Source organism: Felis catus, chromosome F1 (genome assembly GCF_018350175.1).
Source record: "Felis catus isolate Fca126 chromosome F1, F.catus_Fca126_mat1.0, whole genome shotgun sequence".
In the NCBI taxonomy this organism is placed as follows: Eukaryota; Metazoa; Chordata; class Mammalia; order Carnivora; family Felidae; genus Felis; species Felis catus.
In genome coordinates this window covers 31,005,118-31,024,735 of record NC_058384.1, presented here as the reverse complement: position 1 = coordinate 31,024,735, position 19,618 = coordinate 31,005,118, and the positions used below count along the sequence as shown (strand labels likewise).

General features: G+C 37.9%; 1 protein-coding gene across 2 annotated transcripts in view; it reads left to right on the top strand.

The window, feature by feature from the left end:
• Positions 1-3,152: 3,152 nt before the first annotated feature.
• Positions 3,153-19,618, top strand: part of PPP2R5A (protein phosphatase 2 regulatory subunit B'alpha) — a 65,326-nt gene continuing 48,860 nt past the window's right edge. For both annotated transcript variants that reach the window (XM_003999320.6, XM_045048832.1), the window contains exon 1: positions 3,153-3,488. In XM_003999320.6, coding sequence (XP_003999369.3) covers positions 3,305-3,488 — 184 coding nt within the window. In that variant the 5' untranslated portion in view covers positions 3,153-3,304. The remainder of the gene's footprint in view (positions 3,489-19,618) is intronic.

Genomic DNA, 19,618 nt, shown 5'->3' with positions numbered 1-19,618 from the left:
GTAGCTCCATCTCCAATGGTATGTGATGATGGGGCATGTGAGTGACATAGACAATAAATGCTTTGGCAACATAGAGAAAGAAGGGAGACAAAACTGGCCAGATGATCGTAAATGCCTTCATAAAAGATAGGGGTTGAGCTGAGGTTTGAAGAGAAGATAGGTTTCAACCAGATGGAAAAATGATTATCTCGAGATGTTGGAAAAGTAAAGACTGAGGGTCAAGAAAGCACAACTACTTCTAGGGGATCAGTATGCGGAATGACATGTCTGACCTGAAAAAAGAGTTTGTGTAGAAAATGGTGGTATTTATGCCTTGAAAGATAGGAGCTAGCTTGAAGACAGCTGGAATTTGGAATCTATTCTGTAGGTACTGGTGGTTCTTCAAACGTGAATAAGATACAGTGTTTTTAAGTTAAAAAAATATATATTTATTTTTCTTTTATTATTTTAAAATTTTTTAATGTTTATTCATTTTTGAGAGACAGACCGCAAGCAGGGGAGGGACAGAGAGAGAGGTACACACAGAATCTGAAACCAGCTCCAGGCTCTGAGCTGTCAGCACGGAGCCCAACATGGGGTTGGAATTCACCAACCATGAGATTGTGACCTGTGCTGAGGTTGGATACTTAACCCACTGAGCCACCCAGGTGCCTCTAAAATTTTTATTTATTTTGGGGGGGAAGGCGCAGAGAGAAAGGGAGCGAGAGAATCCCAAGCAGTTTCCACACTCATTGCAGAGAGGCATACAGGGCTCCATCTCACCACTGTGAGATCATGACCTGAGCCAAAATCAAAAGTCGATGCTTAACAGACTAAGCCACCCAGGTGCCCCTATAAACAGTGTTTTTAAAGGCTGATTTGGCAGTGAAAGTCGAGAGCACTGAACTACATGGTCGGTTGTGCAAATTTTGAGAAGGTCTGGTCTGGCCATTTGTGAAGGTAGATTCAACATGGTCTGGAGCTTTAGTGGCTTTTCAAAGCTGCTGCTTACGTTTGAACCTCCCTGACTGGGAGAATTGTATACAGTTTCACCACTCTTGATCTGAGGAAGGAAATGTTTTGAGGTAGTTAGTTTGGCTCTGGATCTAGAATCCAACTTCCTGATCAAAGTTGGAATCTTCTGTACATATCCATCAGGTACTTTTGCTTAAACAGATAAACAGCACGTATCATTATCAAGTCAAAAGGAAAATGCCTGCAGCTCATGGGACAAGGAATGGATTTGGGCCACCACCGCAAAACCAAGCCAAAGGGAGACAATGTGCTCGCTTATCTAATTTTAAAATTTTTCCAGTCTTAAATTTAGGCTTAAAATATTTTTATACTCTTTTCACTCTACAAACGTTTATCCATTTTTTCTTAAACGGCAAAACAATTTCTGAATTTCCTTTAGTACTTTCTAATAATTTGGGTAGTGAGAGTCTTATAATAGGGTGGAGAACATTTAGTTCCCTTCACATACTTCTCATACAAATCCATTCACTTATTTTTATTAAGCATCATGATACGCAAAGCACACACACACAAAACTTAACTTTAATAAGTTTAAACTTTAGTCGTTAATCTCCAAGGAAGAGAGCGCAATGAATGTAAATGGCAAGCTCCCAAATCCAGAAGCCACTGATGAGCGAATTTGTACTCATTCTGTTGGAAAAACTGAAGGCCTCTGGCTGAAGAAGGGGTGAAAATTAGTGGGATACTAACTTGGGCATGAGAAACCTCTTCTTGGATGGTGTGAATATAGAGAACTCTTTGAAGCTGGAGATGCTAGACTGCCCACACTAGGCGCGAGAGCAGTTCTCGGAACCACGGTGCCTGAACCACTCAAGAGCTACAAATCTATTCCGCAACTACCAATTATGCGGTTTGGGGCCAGTGGAGGCTCCAAGGCCCGCCCAGGGTTCCTGTGCCTAGCTCGGACTGGACCGGCTCACTTCCTCGCCCTCCCGGGGCCCCTTCGCCTGTCAATCCCACTGCCCTTTTCCCCCACCCGACTTCTGCTCCGCCCACTTCAGTGATGTAACTCCTGGCGTTCTTTCCCGCCGCAGATCTCAAACTCTCCACCAGTCGCTTCCGCTCCTCATTGGCCAGCAGAGAGGACAGGGAAGGGAAGGGACCTACCACATTGCTCTCTAAACTACCCACTCTAGTTTTCTGGTCTTCTGATAGGCCGTCAGGAGAGCAAGTAGAGCCTAGGCTTGTCGCGCAGGCGCGCCAAGTCCCTCGCTGGTGGCGGGGCACCTCTCCTCCACCACAAGAATTCATCGCGCTGTTGTGACGTAAGCGGCGCACGGCTTGCCGTCTTCACTTATGATTGGTTGTAGCAGAAGTCCGTCACACAACCACGCCCCATTTCTCTGCCTAACCTCTCAGCTTAACGAGAGCGGAGGGAGGCCACGCCTCACTCCGTTCCTGCCGCTTAGCCCTGCGATTGGCTGAGGGAGCTGGCATGTTTTCCCACCCCCTACTCCCTCCCGAACGTCCGAGAGGCTGGTGGGACCCTGCGGAAGTTGTCAGTCAATCTCCTCCTTCCCCACCCCCCGCAAGGCCCCTCCTCCGGGCCGCGCGCCCTAGCGCGCGCGCACACGCACACACATTCCCCCCCAACCCCTGCGTGCACCCTCCACCTTCTCAAGTTGTAGCGGTCGCTCGCTGGGGGTTCTCCGTGGGCGGCGGAAGGGCGCGTGGGGGAGGGGGCTCGGACAGCTCCGAGCCTTGAGAAGCGAGTGTGTGCGCGCCCAGAGCCGGGGCGGCGGGTCACCGCCCCGGGAGATGAGGGTCCGGCGCTGACAGGGAAGAGCGGGCGCAGCGGAGGCGGCTCGGAGGGGACCCGCGATGGCAGCGCCTCGGGAGGAGGCTCCAGGCAGGGCTGGCTGCGCTGGCAGCGGCCACTGAGGGGCCAGCCGGCCGGCTGGCGAACTGGGCTGAAGAGCAGAGAGGCGCGCTCGGCGTCCGCACCCCCGCGCCCTCGCCTCAGTTGTCCAAACTTCAGGCTCTCTTCCACCCGCCCTCCGCGCCCGAAGTCAACAACTTCTTCACCCCCCTCCGCCCCCGCCCTTGCCTCCGTCAGCCCCGGGAGGTGGCCGCGCGGCGGGGACCAGGAACCCCCGGCCCTGAGATGTGGCCGTGAGGCGGCAGCGGCGGGGAGAAGCTCGGCGGCGCCCCGGAGCGGGAGGGCGGCGCGGCCGGGGGGGACGGGGCGGAGGGGCGCGAGCTCTCCGCGCCTCTCCCCCGCCTCCTCCTCCTGCCGCTGCCCGTTCCGTGCTTGCAGCAGCCGGAGCTGCCAAGCGCCAGGGCCGCGGCGATGTCGTCGTCGTCGCCGCCGGCGGGGGCTGCCAACGCCGCCGCCATCTCGGCCTCGGAGAAAGTGGACGGCTTCACCCGGAAATCGGTGCGCAAGGCGCAGAGGCAGAAGCGCTCCCAGGGCTCGTCGCAGTTCCGCAGCCAGGGCAGCCAGGCGGAGCTGCACCCCTTGCCCCAGCTCAAAGGTAACCTCGGAGGGTGCAGCCCCGGGAGGGAGCGCAGGGGCTCGCCCCCGCGCCGTTAGAGCCATTTCCTCCTGGGGTTTCCTTCTGCGCCGGTGGGGCTCGTAGTGTGAGCCGTGTTTCCACTGTTGCCTCCCCCGAACCCCGCTCGATTCAAACAGGTTTGGTGTTCAGAGTCTTGCTTCTTCTCCCTGATTCACCTGAACTCTTCCCTTCCCTAGAGGCTGCCAACCCTCCTCCCCACCTGCGCGCTCGCTCACCTGCCCTTGCGATTGCAACTCTCCTCCTGCGTCCCGCGAGGTAGTTCTTCACTCTTCCTCCGGGTTGTCCTTCCCCTCGTGGCTTCAGCAGCCTGCCCTGCCTTCCGACCTGTAGTCTCTCGGAGACCCTCCTCCGCTTTGCAGAGACTTTTAACTACTTCTTTACTTTTCCAGTTACCAAGTTTCTGCTCCCACCCTCTCCTCACCTCCCCTTCCCATTGATCTTTCCTAAGAGTCAAGCTGACCGGGATCTCTAGGCAGTCGTAATGCAAACAACGGTCAGGAGTTAGCTGGTCTTCAGATGTATTTATAAGAGCAAGCCTAAAAATCTGACTAGTGTAGTGTCTTATTTACTGGGTCGTTAGGTTTAGATGGTATCGTTGACTCAAAGTATAGAAAGACTTAAAATACTTTATTGCCTAAGAAGATACACGCGGTAAATTTGGAGAAGTATAAAAGAGTAAATGTTGCTTTGCAATGGAATGGGAACTTAGTTCGCGAAGCAGGGATTCCAGGGAGGAATCTACAGTAGGTTTGTAGGTTTGTACAGTAGTTCAAATTCGTATCCGTGCCTAATGCTTTACAGGAGAACTTGGCACTTCTTTTGGCTCACTTTTACTACTAGATTTAAAGGATATTTAATAAAGTGTTTCCTGGTGGTCTAGTTTATTGTTTGTGCGTTACTCTTTTAATTTTATAATTTTAATGTCTTCACTTTTTACGAGCTAGAAACTGGGAATAAGATGATAATGCTCCTAGACATTTAAAACAATTCTTATAAAAAGAAGAAACCTGATACAAATCTAGATAATCTGCTTTGCAAGATCTGGAAGATAAAGATTCATACTAAAATAGATAAATGTTCAGATTTTTCAATCCATTTCATCTCCTTCAAGGATAATCTGGTTCTGCTTTGTCTTCGGACCTATGAATCCAGCCTTAGTTTGGCTGAGAGTCTAAAGAAAACCCCAGATCAAATCACAGTTGACCTACAGTAGATCTGGAACTCCATTCAGACCCTATACTGCCCCGTCTCTAAGGTTCTTCTAAATCAAGAACATTCCACAACCAGAATCAAACTGGCTTTTGAAAGAAGGTTTCATTTATGATATGTGTAGCTTATGTTGCTGCATTTATCATTTGTTCTTTAGCATGAAAAAATTGTTAAAATTTACACATCATAGTCAATGGTAAACCACAATGGTAGGCATTACCAAGATTTTAATTCTTGAGTGATGTCATAGCTATAAAAGAATATCATCTTACCTCTTAGGACATTGTATTGCTGTTCATGGATTTTAAAGTGTAAAAATTAAAGCAGTGATATAAAAATCAAATGCTGTGAAAGTTAAAACATTTTTTATCGTTGATTTTTTTCCATTAAATTGTCAAGTTATTTTTTATAGGTTGAAGGTTTACTGCTAGCATTATTCATACTTAATAAATTTGGTTTTTAGTAAGGTATTGTGGATCCTTAGTGTTATCTTTATTAGTATAATACTTCTATGTAATAAAAATAATTACATATTTAACATAGATCAAGCTAGGAAGTGCAGTTTTAATACACTTTTAATACAGTTTTTAAAAGCTTGGCAAAAATATGCAGAGTCAGTAATCCTCTAAGTTATATGTACATAGTTCAACAAGTTGAAGGTGCCATTGAATGTTTTATTTAGAGTATTTTGTCACTAGCAGAGAAAAAATAAAATTAGAACTTTAGATAACAACTGTATATTTAACATGAAAATATAGTGTTCTTTAAAAGGAAAGTTAGGTATTCAAGATAAATTTATGCACATTTAATTGTGAAATAAGACCCTTTCTTGGATTACCCACTAATAATAGCTACTTTTACTCCAGATGCCAGAATGCGTGAAAAGTGCTTTTTTAAAAAATTCAGTTGCTTCACATGGTACTTTGGCAGTGTACTTGATACTACAGAGTTGTGTGCTTTTTCCGTAGTAGTTTTTTCCATTTGTGGTCTTAACAAAAACCAATGGAAAGCCCTTTAGTATGTGTATGAAAGAGAATTTTTCTTTCTGCTCTGAAATATAATCTTCCTGTGGAGAGATTCAGATATTTGTGGACAACCGAGATCTTTCAAGTGTTTATACTAACCTGCTTATGTTACACTTTGTCCACATGGATCTAAACTGGAAAGGTGCCAGCTATTTTCCTCAAAGCATACTATGGGTAAGGATTAGCAAAATAACCCAACTTTTTCATCCACAAGAAGTTTATTTGTGCAAAATCGTTTAGTAAGTAGGTTGCAGGATTTTAAGGGGGAAAATGTTAAGAGAAAACTCTGTTTTGTTATAGAACATGTTTAATAAAAAAGCCTTGTTAAAAGGATTTTTTAAAAAAGAGAAACTGTGGCTCAGTCGGTTAAGCGTCCGACTTCAGCTCAGGTCATGATATCACGGCTGGTGGGTTCAAGCCCTGCATCTGGCTCTATGCTGACAGCTCGGAGCCTGGAGCCTGCTTCTGATTCTGTGTCTCCCTCTCTCTCTGCCCCTCCCCTGGTCACACTCTGTCTCACTCTGTCTCTCAAAAATAAATAAATGTAAAAAAAAAAATTTTTTTTTTTTAAAGAGAAACTGTTACGTGGGTTTTGAAAATTAAACTGCCTTATTGTATAGCTTAAAAACATTTTTTTTTTTTCAAAACACTTTTGAATTTTCTTATGTTAATTGTGTAAGTTCCCCCTGAGAACTAGGTACTAGAAATAAAAGTAGCATTTCATGAATCAATTTTTTTGTTTTTAAATTTAAGTTTGTATAAGACTTAATTTTTCTACCTTAGACTTTTCCTTTAGTAACCAAGTTAGGAAACTTCTAACCTTGAAAGAATATGTTACTCACAATAGGAAGTTTTTCAGCTTATTTTAACCTGTTTCGTCTCTGGAAGAATTTGTTTACTGGTAAAGTAGTAGTTGTCTGACATTTATATAACCCTTAGCATTTACAAATTGTTTCATACTTTGCTTTATTTCTGTAATTATAAAAACAGTATTGTGTATAATTAGTGAAACAGTCCAAAGATGTATAACTCCTAATCCCTGACATCCCTTGCTTTTTCACACTTACTAAGGAAATGCTGTTGCGTGACAAGCCATAGCTCAGTGTATTTTTACAAACATATTTCGTCAGGTCATCTCAGCAGCTCTGTGCAAAACCAGTATTATTCACATTTTATTGACAAGAAAAGTTGAGGCTTATGCAGCTAATTTCAGGCCTGTGATTATTTATCTGGTGTTACAACTGATACTGGTACTCAGGTCAAAGGATTTCAGTATTTATGCTGTTAACCTATTTTATAAAAATTTGAACTAGTATGATAGAGGTGGGTCATTGGGGCAGTCCAGGGTCAAAGGTAAATTTTTAATCTTTCTGAGTTATTTTCCTTATCTGTAAAATGGGGATAACACCTTCTCTCTCCCCAGGATTGTAGGGAATAAGTGAAATAATGTAATTAAAATGTCTAAAAATAGGCAAAGAATGTTAACTCCCATTGTCTTTGATATTTGAAAATCCAGATTAAAAATATGTTTTATTTTTTTATTTTGTTAAAAACATTTTTTTTAGCGTTTATTAATTTTTGAGAGACAGGGCGTGAGCAGGGGAGGGGCAGAGAGATAGGGAGACACAAATCTGAAGCAGGCTCCAGGCTCTGAGCTGTCAGCACAGAGCCCAATGCGGGGCTCAAACTCACAAACTGCAAGGTCATGATCCCTGAGCCTAAGTCAACCGCTTAACCAACTGAGCCACCCAGGCGCCCCTAAAAATATTTTTTAAATGAAAGATTCACATAAATAGTAAACTTTTCTGGGGACTTAAAGTTTGATTTTATTTATAATCAGTTTGCAGATATGATTTATGTGAAGTAAGATGAAGCTATATCATTTTTCAGCATTGGTGTAGAGGTGGAAATAGGGTAGAATTAAACTGTTTAAAATATTAAAAGCGTAGCTACAAGATTTTTACCAGGCAAAGACATTGAATTAATTAACCAGTAGAATTGTATAGATGTGCATTTCTCCTACAGGAAGCAGTAAATAGCAAAGAACAGAATGAAACTGGCTTTGAGATTTAAGTGAAGAACTTCCTAAGTTATCACTCAGATTCTTTGTTGGTATATTCTTAGAAACTGGGTCCCACTGGAGGTATCCAGGCCAGTAACAGTGATGCTGATTTGAAGTGCCTTGCTTACCTTTAGGGAAAGAAATTTTTTCCCCTTGAGGTATGTGGTCTTTTAGGGTAACTGGAACAAGAACACTGACATGATCTGAAGTTTTATAACTACCTTAACTTTCTTGTGGGGGAGACATTATTAACTCTTTTTAATGTTTAAAGGTCTTCTCAAAGTTAATATAATTTTCTCTAAACCCAAAACCCCTTTTTATAGTTGGGTTGGCCCTAAAGGAGAGTTGAAATTCATCTGAATGTATCAAGAGAAGTGTTTGTTTGCAAAGGCATATGACATTTTTGTCATTTTAGGACTGTTTTCTGAAAATAATGCTGTGTCTTCTGGAAGACTTATTTTTTAATTAAAAAAGTTTTTAAGGATATGCTTAGAGAAATTGATAATCTGGTATCCATTGCTGTCTTTCATGTGAAATTATATAGACTTAATTCTCCAATTAAGTCTAATTTAACATCTTCAGAATTCCTATTTAGGGTCAAATTCCCTTTCCCCCCAAATTTATTACCTACTCTGATTCTTAATTGAATTTTGGGTTATTTTATGAAGTATCTAATTGAATAAAGTGATAATCCAGTAAAATGTATTTAGTTAAAATAGTGTGATCATTGGGATAGCGCACTATCCTGTAAATAGTAGACTAGTTGTCTTTCTGCATCATTGATGACTCACAGTTGCTTTGGGCTAGTTGTTTAACCCCTTTGAACTTCAGTTTAATCATTTTTATTTGTAAGAATAACATTTTCCCTTGATAAAATCACAGAGATGAATTAGTCCCTCTTCGGATGACAGAGACAAATTATAAACAATGATACATTTGGGAAATAGATTTTTGTGCTTTATTTTTGAAATTTAACTTTTTAAATTACAAAAAGCTGGTAATGAGACTAGCTTGTTTTTATTTTTATATTTAGCACTCTGGATCTCAACCCTGGCTGTAAACTTACAGAGCTTTAAAAAAATATCAATGCCTAGGCCCACCCTCTAAGAGATTCTAAATTAATTGGCCTAAGGTAGGACCCAGGCATTTGTATTTTTAAAAGCTCCCAGGGTGATTCAAATGTGCAGCCAGGGTTGAGATCACTAATTTAGCTTTATCTGTCTATTGATTTAATTCATTAATTGAGACTTTGTCCTTTTCTCTCTGATACTCATGGCTCATTACCCAGCCTATTTACATTTCCTGCCCTCACTTCACCTCCTGCTATTTACTTTTCACTCTCTTAACTTTGCTGCCCCCTGTGGCTGATCAGCTGCTTTCCTGAAGAGATGTTAGATTCTGGAGTTTTAGGTATGAGATGATTCTATAGGATTTTTCTGTAGTTACCATAATTAAAAATTAACTATTACCATTCTATATTAGGTGGTCTGTTTTTCTTTTCTCTGTGATTTTGGAGCTGTGGCTGAATAAAATGAAAGTGAGAAATATCTTAGAGGTTTCCCTAGTTTTAATCCCATCGTTCAGGGTAACATGATGATTCCAACCGCTCTGGCATGTAAAACTGATATTTGCCATACACTAAAAGCATTGTTCTGCTTCTTTAAGATTTAAAACTAAGATTCTAGTGTATATGTTGAATAGTAGGTAGTAAACAAGTGAGCTATTTTTGAACTTAACTTGAACTATTTTGGGTTATGTCTTGTATGTATTCAGCAACAAGAAATTTTTTTTGCACAGTATTTTTACTTCTTGTCCTCTTGATCTAAACTACAGCTTTTTATTGAAGGTAGAGCAGCAAGGACCTGGTACCACTTTATTTCATATCCCTATTTTGTCTTTGGCCTTTCTGCTATTCAATTTGAGTAAGACTTGTATTTGTTGTTTTGAGTCAGTGTTCAGTTGTTATGGAATGATATTCTGTCTCCAGAATGGTAAAATGCTTTTGAAAGCAGAAGTCGTCTGTGTTTTCATATCCTGTTGTGGTACCAAATACAGTATTGTGTGTATAGTAATTGTAGTTATGTAGTTATAATGAATGTTTTGTCAAAGAAATTACCTGTTGGTTGTCTGTTGACTCTCCTCCCTTAACGCTCCTCCCCCGACCCAGTTATTGACTGCTTCTTTCAGTGTTGTTTGTTCACTGATGTTTGATGCTATCAGTAGATTGGTTCTCTTCTGTTTTGCTTTTTATTTTAATATGTTTGTGTCTAAATCTGGTTCCAAGTTTTTAAGCAAAAAATTCTGGGCTTTTGATACCATGATGGTAAATGTAAGTTTAAAACAAAAGATTGTTTGTTTTTGTATTTTGTGCTTTGCAAACGACTGGTATAAGGGGCATGAAACATTATTGATAGATTTCTTGCTAGGAAAGATGTTATGGAAGGTTTATGTGGAACAGTAGTACTGGGTTGACTCTCAGATGTGAACGTGTGTATACAAACATTGTATAAATTCAAATAATTAGTTTGCAGTAATTTCTAAATTTGAGTTGCAGTCTTTCTAAGGATGTCCTTGAAGGAGATGAAAGGAACAGATTTTAAATATATAATTACTTTTAATGCATTATTATGTAATGAGGAATGTAAATGCTTTGCTGAAAGAGTTTTACATGACAGAATAGGTTTATGCAAAATAAACTCTACTTGTCTGGGCAGGATATTGACTAATAAGCAGGTTCAAACCTACTTTTTAAGTATATCTTTTGAACTCTTCCCTGAAGGAATTTGTTTATGTGGGCTTTTTGAGTGAGTGCTGGTGAATTTTAGAAATCTTGCAGTTTTGATCAGAAATCCTAAAGAAGTATATTATGCTTTTGTGGCGGAGTAATTTGCTGAATATGATAGGCTCACATGATGAAATTCAGAGAACCTGTTTGTAACTTGGACACCGACGGCAAGGGATTTCTTGGGAACACACTCCTCCTACTGGAATGGTGATGCTAATTGCATCTACTATAACCTGACCATGATGTTATGTCTAGTTGAGCCTTCAGGTTCTGAATGGGACCTCAGAAGTCATTGTAGTTTAGCCTCCACTGGGAATCAATTTTGCTTTTTTTCAAAATAAATAGCTATCTTGTCATTTCCTTAGAGAAGCTTTCTTTAATGTAGGGAGGAAACATGGGGTTTTTAAGCTCCTAGAGGCTTTCTCGATTTTGTTTAGTTAATGAATACACTGTATGGACATACCTAAAAAGAGGATAAATGTCTGAAACAGGAATTTTTTAATGACTGGACTTACTTTGTAATTCAGGAGTATCAAATCTTAAATATGGCTTCAAAATTTTCTCTTTTCAAAATTTTCTCAACATTTTCTCTTTTAATTAGTTTTGCCTGTTTCACACTCAATTGGTAAAAGAAATCTAGAATTATAGCTATTATCAGAAGTTAAAGATTATTTGAACATATTGTTAATCCCATGCCTTTAAATCAATAAAGTGAAAAAGACGGAACAGTTTTTGTTATAAACTCTGAATTTTGATTAGCAAAACCGAGTGTTTCAACCAGACTTTTATAATAACACCTGCTGAAGCCATAAGTAAAATAAGATATGATTTCTGTAGGAATATGTATCTGCTTTAAAAGAAAAAAACTTACAGTACCATTCTTCTTTTAATTGGCCAGAGGAAAAAGATCTCGTTTACCTGCTGTTAAAACTAGATACATACTTTACTTTTTTTTTTTTTTTTAAATTAAATGTCTTTAGGAAATTGTAGTTTGGTTGGGAATATAGACATGTAAACAGGCAGCTTCAACTACTATCATAAGTTTTGAAGTAAGAGTAAGCAGTAAGTGGCTAGGGTAGTGGTGTAAGGGGGACCCAGTCCAGTTTTGGTATGTAAGGAGAGAGATCAGGGAAAGTTTCCTAGAGAAAGTGACAGGTACACTGAGACCTAAATGATCTTCTTGTTCAGCCAAGAGAGATGGGGTCCAAGAGGTCCACCTAAAGGCCAATATATGCAGCCTCAGGGGTGAATGAGCATAGCCTATTTGGGGAACTGCCAGCAGTCTATGTGGCTGTGATGAAGAGTGTTGTAATAGGGAACTGATTAGAGAAGACACTGGAGCAACAGTTAGGGTCTAGATCATAGTCTAAATGCCATGTATTGCATTTACTCGTCTGAAAGAAGCATGAAGAGTAATGGGTATAAGAGGGATGGGTGTAAGGAACACTAGTGAGGATGCTGGCACAGTAATCCAGACAATAGATGAAGGTGGCCACGTCTAAGGCTGGATTTGGTGAGAGGGAAGAACCGATGATGATACATTTCTAATTTGGGCACCTTGAGGCACGATAGCAATTTACTGAAAGGGAGAAAGAGGAAGATCAGATTTGGGAGAGGGCAATGGTTTTTTTGTTGGACAGGTTGAAATGCCTGTGGGAAATCAAATTGAAGCTGTCTAGTAGGAAGTTAGATATTTGGTTCCAGAGCTAAATAGACCTATGCTAGAGATAACAATTCGGGAGTCTTTAGATTAAGATTTTTTTTTAAGTTTATTTATTTATTTTGAGAGAGAGACAGCATGAGTGGGGGAGAGGCAGAGAGAGAGGGAGAGAGAGAATCCCAAGCAGGCTCTGTACAGTCAGCACAGAGCCCAGCGCAGGACTCAAAACTCAAGAAACCGTGAGATCATGGACCTGAGGCGAAGCCAAGAGTCTAAGGCTAAGCCACCTAGGCGCCCTGGGAGTCTTTAGGTTAAAGGTGGCATTTGAAATGATTTAAGTAGAAGCAACCACTGAAAATGTGTAGAAAGAGAAGAGGTCAAGGAATACCATTATTTAGATGATGATCAAAGGAAAGGGGGTAATCTCAAGGCAAGAGAGATAGCTTAAGTGGAGGCAAAGGAAGACAGGTAAGGGTAGAAACAAGTCATTCAAGTGATGAGAATCTTTAAAAATGGGGGTGGGGAACTAATAACATTGAAAAGAACTATTGACAAGTCAAGTAAGAGCTGAAAAGTTTCCATGGGTTTAGTAATCTGAGTAACATTGGTGACTTGAGAGGCGTTTCAGAGGTTGGTAGACTTGAAATTTCTGTAAAGTGAGGAATTAATAGAAATTGTTAAAGTCAAGTCAGTAAGTAGGACTTCTCTTTCAGGAAGCCTGACAGTTAGAAAAAATATATCACTAGCTTTTGGGTGTAGAATGGATATTGTATCAGAACAAGATTTTTATAAGGAGGACTAGTTAGGAGGTTTTTTTACTGGGCAAGGGGAGACATGGCGTGGCTTGGGCTAGGGGTGGTAGCAGCTGAAATGGAGAGAAAGAGGTGTATTTAAGATATATCTTAGATAGATGGGATAATCTAGATGGAAAACCTAGAGTTGTATTTTGAAATTTGACATTTTGAGATATTCTTTTGGAAGTGTGAATCACGGAGTGCTCATTTGGTAATTTCTATGACTTCTAAACATTAATTACAAGATTTTCAAGTTTGCCTGTTAGAAAATGGTTATAGTTTGAAATGTTGGCTACTTGGTCTTCTGGCCAAATAAGGATTATCTACTCACTTTTCAGTGGAATGTCTGTGTACGCCAGATGGTATATGTGTGAGGGAGATCACAAAATATGTTGGGACAAGTGCATGAGTGAGGTTAGAATTACTTACTGCCTGTTTTCTGCCTTTAGACTGTAAGTAAAGTGCTCCAAGACCTGAGATACGTATCTTCTTCCCCAGCAATTAGGTAGTCAGTTCTTGATTTTATTATTTATTGAATGAAATAATGAAGCAAAAACTATTAAATTGACTTAAAGAAAAACACCATTTTGTGTCATGCAGTGATTGACAGTTTTATAATGATTGATAACCAAGTCCCATAGTGTTTACATATAGCACTAAATTTAGCATTTTGTTGATGAAGAAAACAAAACAGGTAGGCTATATTTTTGTGCAAGTCATTTATAGCTCAGTATCTTTTCAGTTGGTTATTGATTCTTCCTCTATAATATTAAACTGAAAATGTGTATTGCCTGCACTAAAGCAAAATTAACACCTTATTTTCTAACAGTGCAAAGGAAAAATAATAGTAATTGAGCCTTGTGAAGACTGATTTCTTTTAGGTCCTGGGCAGGTAGACCAGTAGTGAACATAGTTTTTTCTAAGAATCTTCAAAGCAGAGGATTTTTATTTCTTAAATTCTTCTGATATAGAAATACTTCATTGATACTCTTTGGAGTCTCCCTTTTAGCACCATTCCTCCCTTTTTAAAGTAATGTAAAAATTTTTATTGGAGAACATTTGTTTTATGAATGTGTGCTGAGAAATAAGATGGAACTTTTAATCACTCAGCACTTTTGTCCGAGCTAGATTTATAATATGAAGTTAAGGTTAAAATCTATAATTAGCAGCTTTGAGGAGTTATTTTGAAATATCAAGAACCAATCAGCCTGTCTACTTATTTTTGCCTCTCTTTTGGAAATGCTATGTATATTTCACTCTCCCTTTAAGCTATGTAGACACAGTTTTGAAAACTTGTATTTGCAGCCACATTAGCATTATCTTTCTGATCATTATTTCCCAATTTGAGAGAGGAAATAAATTGAGCAAAACCGCTAAGTCTTGGATATAAAAATCAGTTGGGCTAATTCATCTGTCACTTTACTGATTTTATTCTCCTGTAAATGCTCCAGGAAAACAAATTAGACGATGTCATCTCTTTTGTCCACATAGGTTTGTCCCAGTGTATGAACAGCCTAAATTTGAATCCAGAGTGGAAATAAAGTAGTAAATGTATCAATGAAATGCTTTTAAGGTGCATTTAGTTTTAATAGTTGTTTTTCTTTCATAGGAAACTTCTGTCACTCATGTAGGAAACTTAAAAATAACCCTGCTTTTACCTAGCTATCAGGTAACCAGGCACTGATTTTGGTATTTCATATATTTTGATATCCTGTTTTTAATTTGGACTACATGGATGACCTTACACATAACATATTTTGATATTTTGAGAACTGCTTTTTTTTTCTTTTTTTCTTTCTTTCTTTTTTTTAAGTCTGGATAAGTAGCTTCTCCTGTGGAATAGGAATGACTATTTTAGGATACAATACTTGCTGTGAGTCATGAGTGAGTTTCAGTTTTCATGGTTTTCTAAAATAAACTCACTTAAGGACTGTGCAATAAGAAATGTCATATTCTTAACTACTCTGTGTCTTTATGATTTTTATAAAAACTGATAGACTGTTAAATTTAAGTCAAAAAAGAATCTTACAAAGGTAGAAAATAAAAATCCCCAGAGGAAACATCTCTTAAAATTTTGAGAATCATTCTCATATTTTCCCATTAAGTGGTATCATATAATGTATGCTATTCTGTAACCCATTTTTACTTTAATTGGATATTATAAATAGCATACTTCTGAAAAGAAAACAGTAAAATTAATTTTTAATTTTTATTATTATTTTTCAGTAGGCTTAATCCCCAGCATGGAGCTCAGTATGGGGCTTGAACTCACCCACCCTGAGATCAAGACCTAGCTGAGATCAGAAATTGGATGCTTCACCTACTGAGCCATCCAGGCGCCTCTAAAATTAATTTAGATTTGTTTCTGAATAAAGTTTTTTATTTCTGGAAATACTAGATCAAATCACTTTAGACCTAGAAAAATTCCTTGTATAAAAAGGAGAGGAAATAATTTCTAAGACCACTGGTATTTAATTTTAGGGAGGTTATACATGGATCTCTTTGAAAACCTGATTAAAGAAATGCATCATCTTCTCAGAAAATATCATATACGATATTGTATGTATAATTTTAGGGTTCTTGGATTCACCACCACCACCACCACAACCCTGAAGCCCATCTATGGCCTGGTGGTGGGGTGTTTGTAGACCTTAGGGCCTGTTTTCGAGATTTGAACAGCCTTGTTAAGTCAGTAATCCTTTTCCTTAACACGGGTAGCAGGTGTTTCTTAGGAGTTACAGGGAGGAGTAGCTGCCAGATGGAACCTCATCACAGCCATGAAAACTGAAAATAACTATAGAGGCATTGATCTATGAAGATTTGTTTAATACTTCTCGTCCCCCCAAAATTCCAAATGAAAAACAAAATGCTTCTAAAAACCTGTTTTATTTAATGAATAACAGGTTTTATATTCAAATTGAATTAAGCAAAAACAATGTTTCAAAATTTATCACAGAAAAAAACAACAACCAAAAAACAAATTGAATTAAGCCCATGACATGGATATTCCATTTATAGGCATATTTCAAATTGCAGGTTTCATATTCATATTCATATTGCATATTCATATTGCAGGTTTGCAGGTTTGGTTCCACCACAATAAAGTAAATATTACAATAAAGTGAGTGAAATGAATTTTTTTATTTCCCAGCACATATAAAAGTTGTATTAACACCGTACTGTATTCTTTTAAGTGTGCAATTGCATTATGGCTAAAAAGTATGTACCTTAATTTGAAAATACTTTATTGCTAAAAAAAATGCTAATCATCAGCTTTCAGTGAGTCATAATCACTGATTGTAAGTCACCATAACATAAAATAATGAAAAAGTTTGAAATATTCTAAGAATTACCAAAACGTGACACAGAGATACAAAATGAGCAAATGCGGTTAGAAAAATGGTGCCAATAGACTTGCTCAATGCAGGGTTGCCACAGACCTTCAGTTTGTAAAAACTGCAATATCTGGGAAGCGCAATGAAATGAGGTATATTCACATACTCTCTCAGGAGTCTGCTTTTCAGTATTCAGCTTTCTAAAATTCCATATTTCTGTATTCTAAGAAATGCCCCATATTGGCTCATCTTCATTTCTTGTTCTTTTCTACTTTATCAGAAGTTGTTTTTGAAGACAAAAGATAACAAAGTTAATTTTTTTGAGATAAAAATCAAACAGTATTTTTATCCTTCTATAATGCAATGATTGTGGATATATTCACCTTTGAATAGTAACGAGTAAATCATAGAAATATTTATGTTCTTTAAAGTTTTAGTAGTCCAGTGGTTTTATTAAAGTAATATTTGTATATTAGGATTCATTTTCAAATTGGTAGGGTTCATGTATTCAAATTTCCTAAAAGGTGATGCCTCCATTTTTTTCCAGCCATTTTCAATTTTAGTGAAATCCTAGGTCCTAAACTAAGTCCTATTTGCAATGCTGTGAATCATTTGTTAATAAATGTTTCTATTGTTCCTTTATAATAGTTTGATCCTCTAAAGTTTCAAATAAAAGCTGAATTTAGAGTCTCAGTTATTAATGTTCTAGGAGTATTGCCAAAAAAAGCTACATGTCCTATATTCTGTGCCAGTTTCTTAAATTAGAATCTTGGATTGCATCCTCAGCGTGTCACTGTAGTGGTATTGCTGGGTTGCTATGATACAGTGCTTGTTCTATAATTTGTAGCATGAATCCTATATGAGATCCTACTTTAGATTTCTAAAATGTGAGCAGCACTAATTGGAAATATGATCCATTTTTCCTTTAAGGAAAATTATACCTATAAAACTTCTGTTACAGATTATGATACTTGATACTTAAAACTATTTGTTCTTAAAGGTAAAATAGATTAACACTCAACAACTTGAAATAATTTGGTTATCCCTAAGAAGTTTAGTTTATTACATTTTTATGAAAATGGGCAAGAAAAGGAAGGTTTTATGATAATGAATATTGAAATTTCACTATTCTACTTGATATTTGAGGTCTTAAGAGAAATAAATATAAACTATATTTTCTGGTAACATGAATTTGAGACAGTGATCAAATCTACATTACACAGGAAAGCTCCACAAATTATCTTACCCTATGGAATTTATTTTTTTTATTCAGTGAACTGTTCTTAAAACCAACCTATGTAGTTCTGTTGATAAAATATTATTAATTCTTATTTTATGATGTAGTTTTTGTATTTTCATTTACATGTTCTGTATAAATAAGTATAGATGGCGTAAAGACCAAACACCGGTATTCTAGCCATGTGTTGTATATACATTTGGGGTAGAATGAAATTTTTATGATTATTGGTTAGTGGCATTTGATCTTTAAACCACAGCTGATCTTTAAACTTTCACTGTCTTTCAGTAATGTTTTGCATATTTAGCATGAAAATATTTTAGAGACCAGGACTGAACTAAAAATTTTAACAGCTTTATTGAGATATAATTCATATACCGTGCAATTCACCCATGGCTTTTAGTATATGTACAGATATTTACAACCATCACTACAGTCAATTTTAGAACATTTTCATAATGTCAGAAAGAAATGCCATAGCATTTAACTATTACTCCTCGCCTCACTCATCCCCTACTCTAAGCAGCCACTGATCTACTTTCTGTCTCTATACTCTGTCTTCTCTCTACTTTCTGTTCCTGTTCTGGACATTTTATATGAATGGGATCATATATAGTCTTTTGTAAGTCTTTTATATCACTGGCTTCTTTTCACCTAACATAATATTTTCAATCATGTGGTAGCATGTATCAGTATTTCATTCCTCTTATGGCTGAGTAATAATCCATTGTATGGCTTTAGTACCATATTTTATTTGTCCATTCATCAGTTGATGGACATTTGGATTTCCACCTTTTGGTTATTATGAATAATGTTGCTGTAAACATTTGTGTACAAGTTTTTGTGTGAGCATATGTTTTAATTTCTCTTGGGTGTATACCTAGAAGTAGAATTTTGGGGTCACATGTAATTTTGTGTTTAATTGCTTGAGGAACTGCCACACTTGTTTTCCACCATGGTCATGCTATTTTACATTCCTACCCACCAGTTTATGATCTCTGCATACCCTCACAAAACTTGTTACTCTGACGTTTTTAATACAGCCATCCTAACAGGTATGAAGTGTGAAATTTTTGTGGTTATGATTTGCATTTCTCTAATGACTAAAGATGTCAAGCATCTTTTAATGTGCTTTTTGGCCATTTGGTGTATCTTCCTTGTAGAAATGACTCTTCAGACCCTTTGCCCATTTTTTAATTGAGTTGTCTTTTTATCAAGTCGTAATGTTCCTTTGTCTTTTCACTTTCTTAATGGTATCCTTTGAAGTGCAGATGGTTTTAATTTTAATAAAATCCTAAATTATCTTTTTTTCTTGTTCCTCATGCTTTTGGTGTCCTAAAAATCTTTCCCAAATCTGATGTCATTAGGTTTACCTTTATGTTTTCTTCTAAGAATGTTATATGTTAGCCTTTACATTTTTGGTCTTTGATGCATTTTGAGTTCAAGTTTTGTATGGAATGTGATATAACAGTTCAGATTTATTCTTTTCCATGTAGCTATTCAGATGTCCTAGCACCATTTGTTGAAAATACATTTTCCCCATTAGATAAGGAAACTTGTTGAAAACTTGTTTAACTTGTTCAAAATCAGTTGGCACATGGTTTTATTTTTGGGATTTCAGTTCTATTCCACTGATCTGTATTCTATTGTTTTATCAGTACCACACTGTCTTGATTACTTTTGGTTTGTGTAGTACATTTTGAAATGGAAAAGTCTGAGTCTTCCTACTTTGTTCTTTTTCAAGATTGTTTTGGCTATTCTGGCACACTTGAAATTGAAAGAATTAGGTTATTGATCTGAGATTTTTATTTGTTTTTCTATAGGTATTTACAGGTATCAATTCCCTTCTAAATACTTTTTAGCTACATCCCAGATGTGTTAGTATGTTATGTCTTCATTTTCATTTGTCTCAAAATATTTTCTGATTTTTCCTTTGGTATCTTCTTTGTTACATTAGTTATTTAGGAGTGTGTATGGTTTA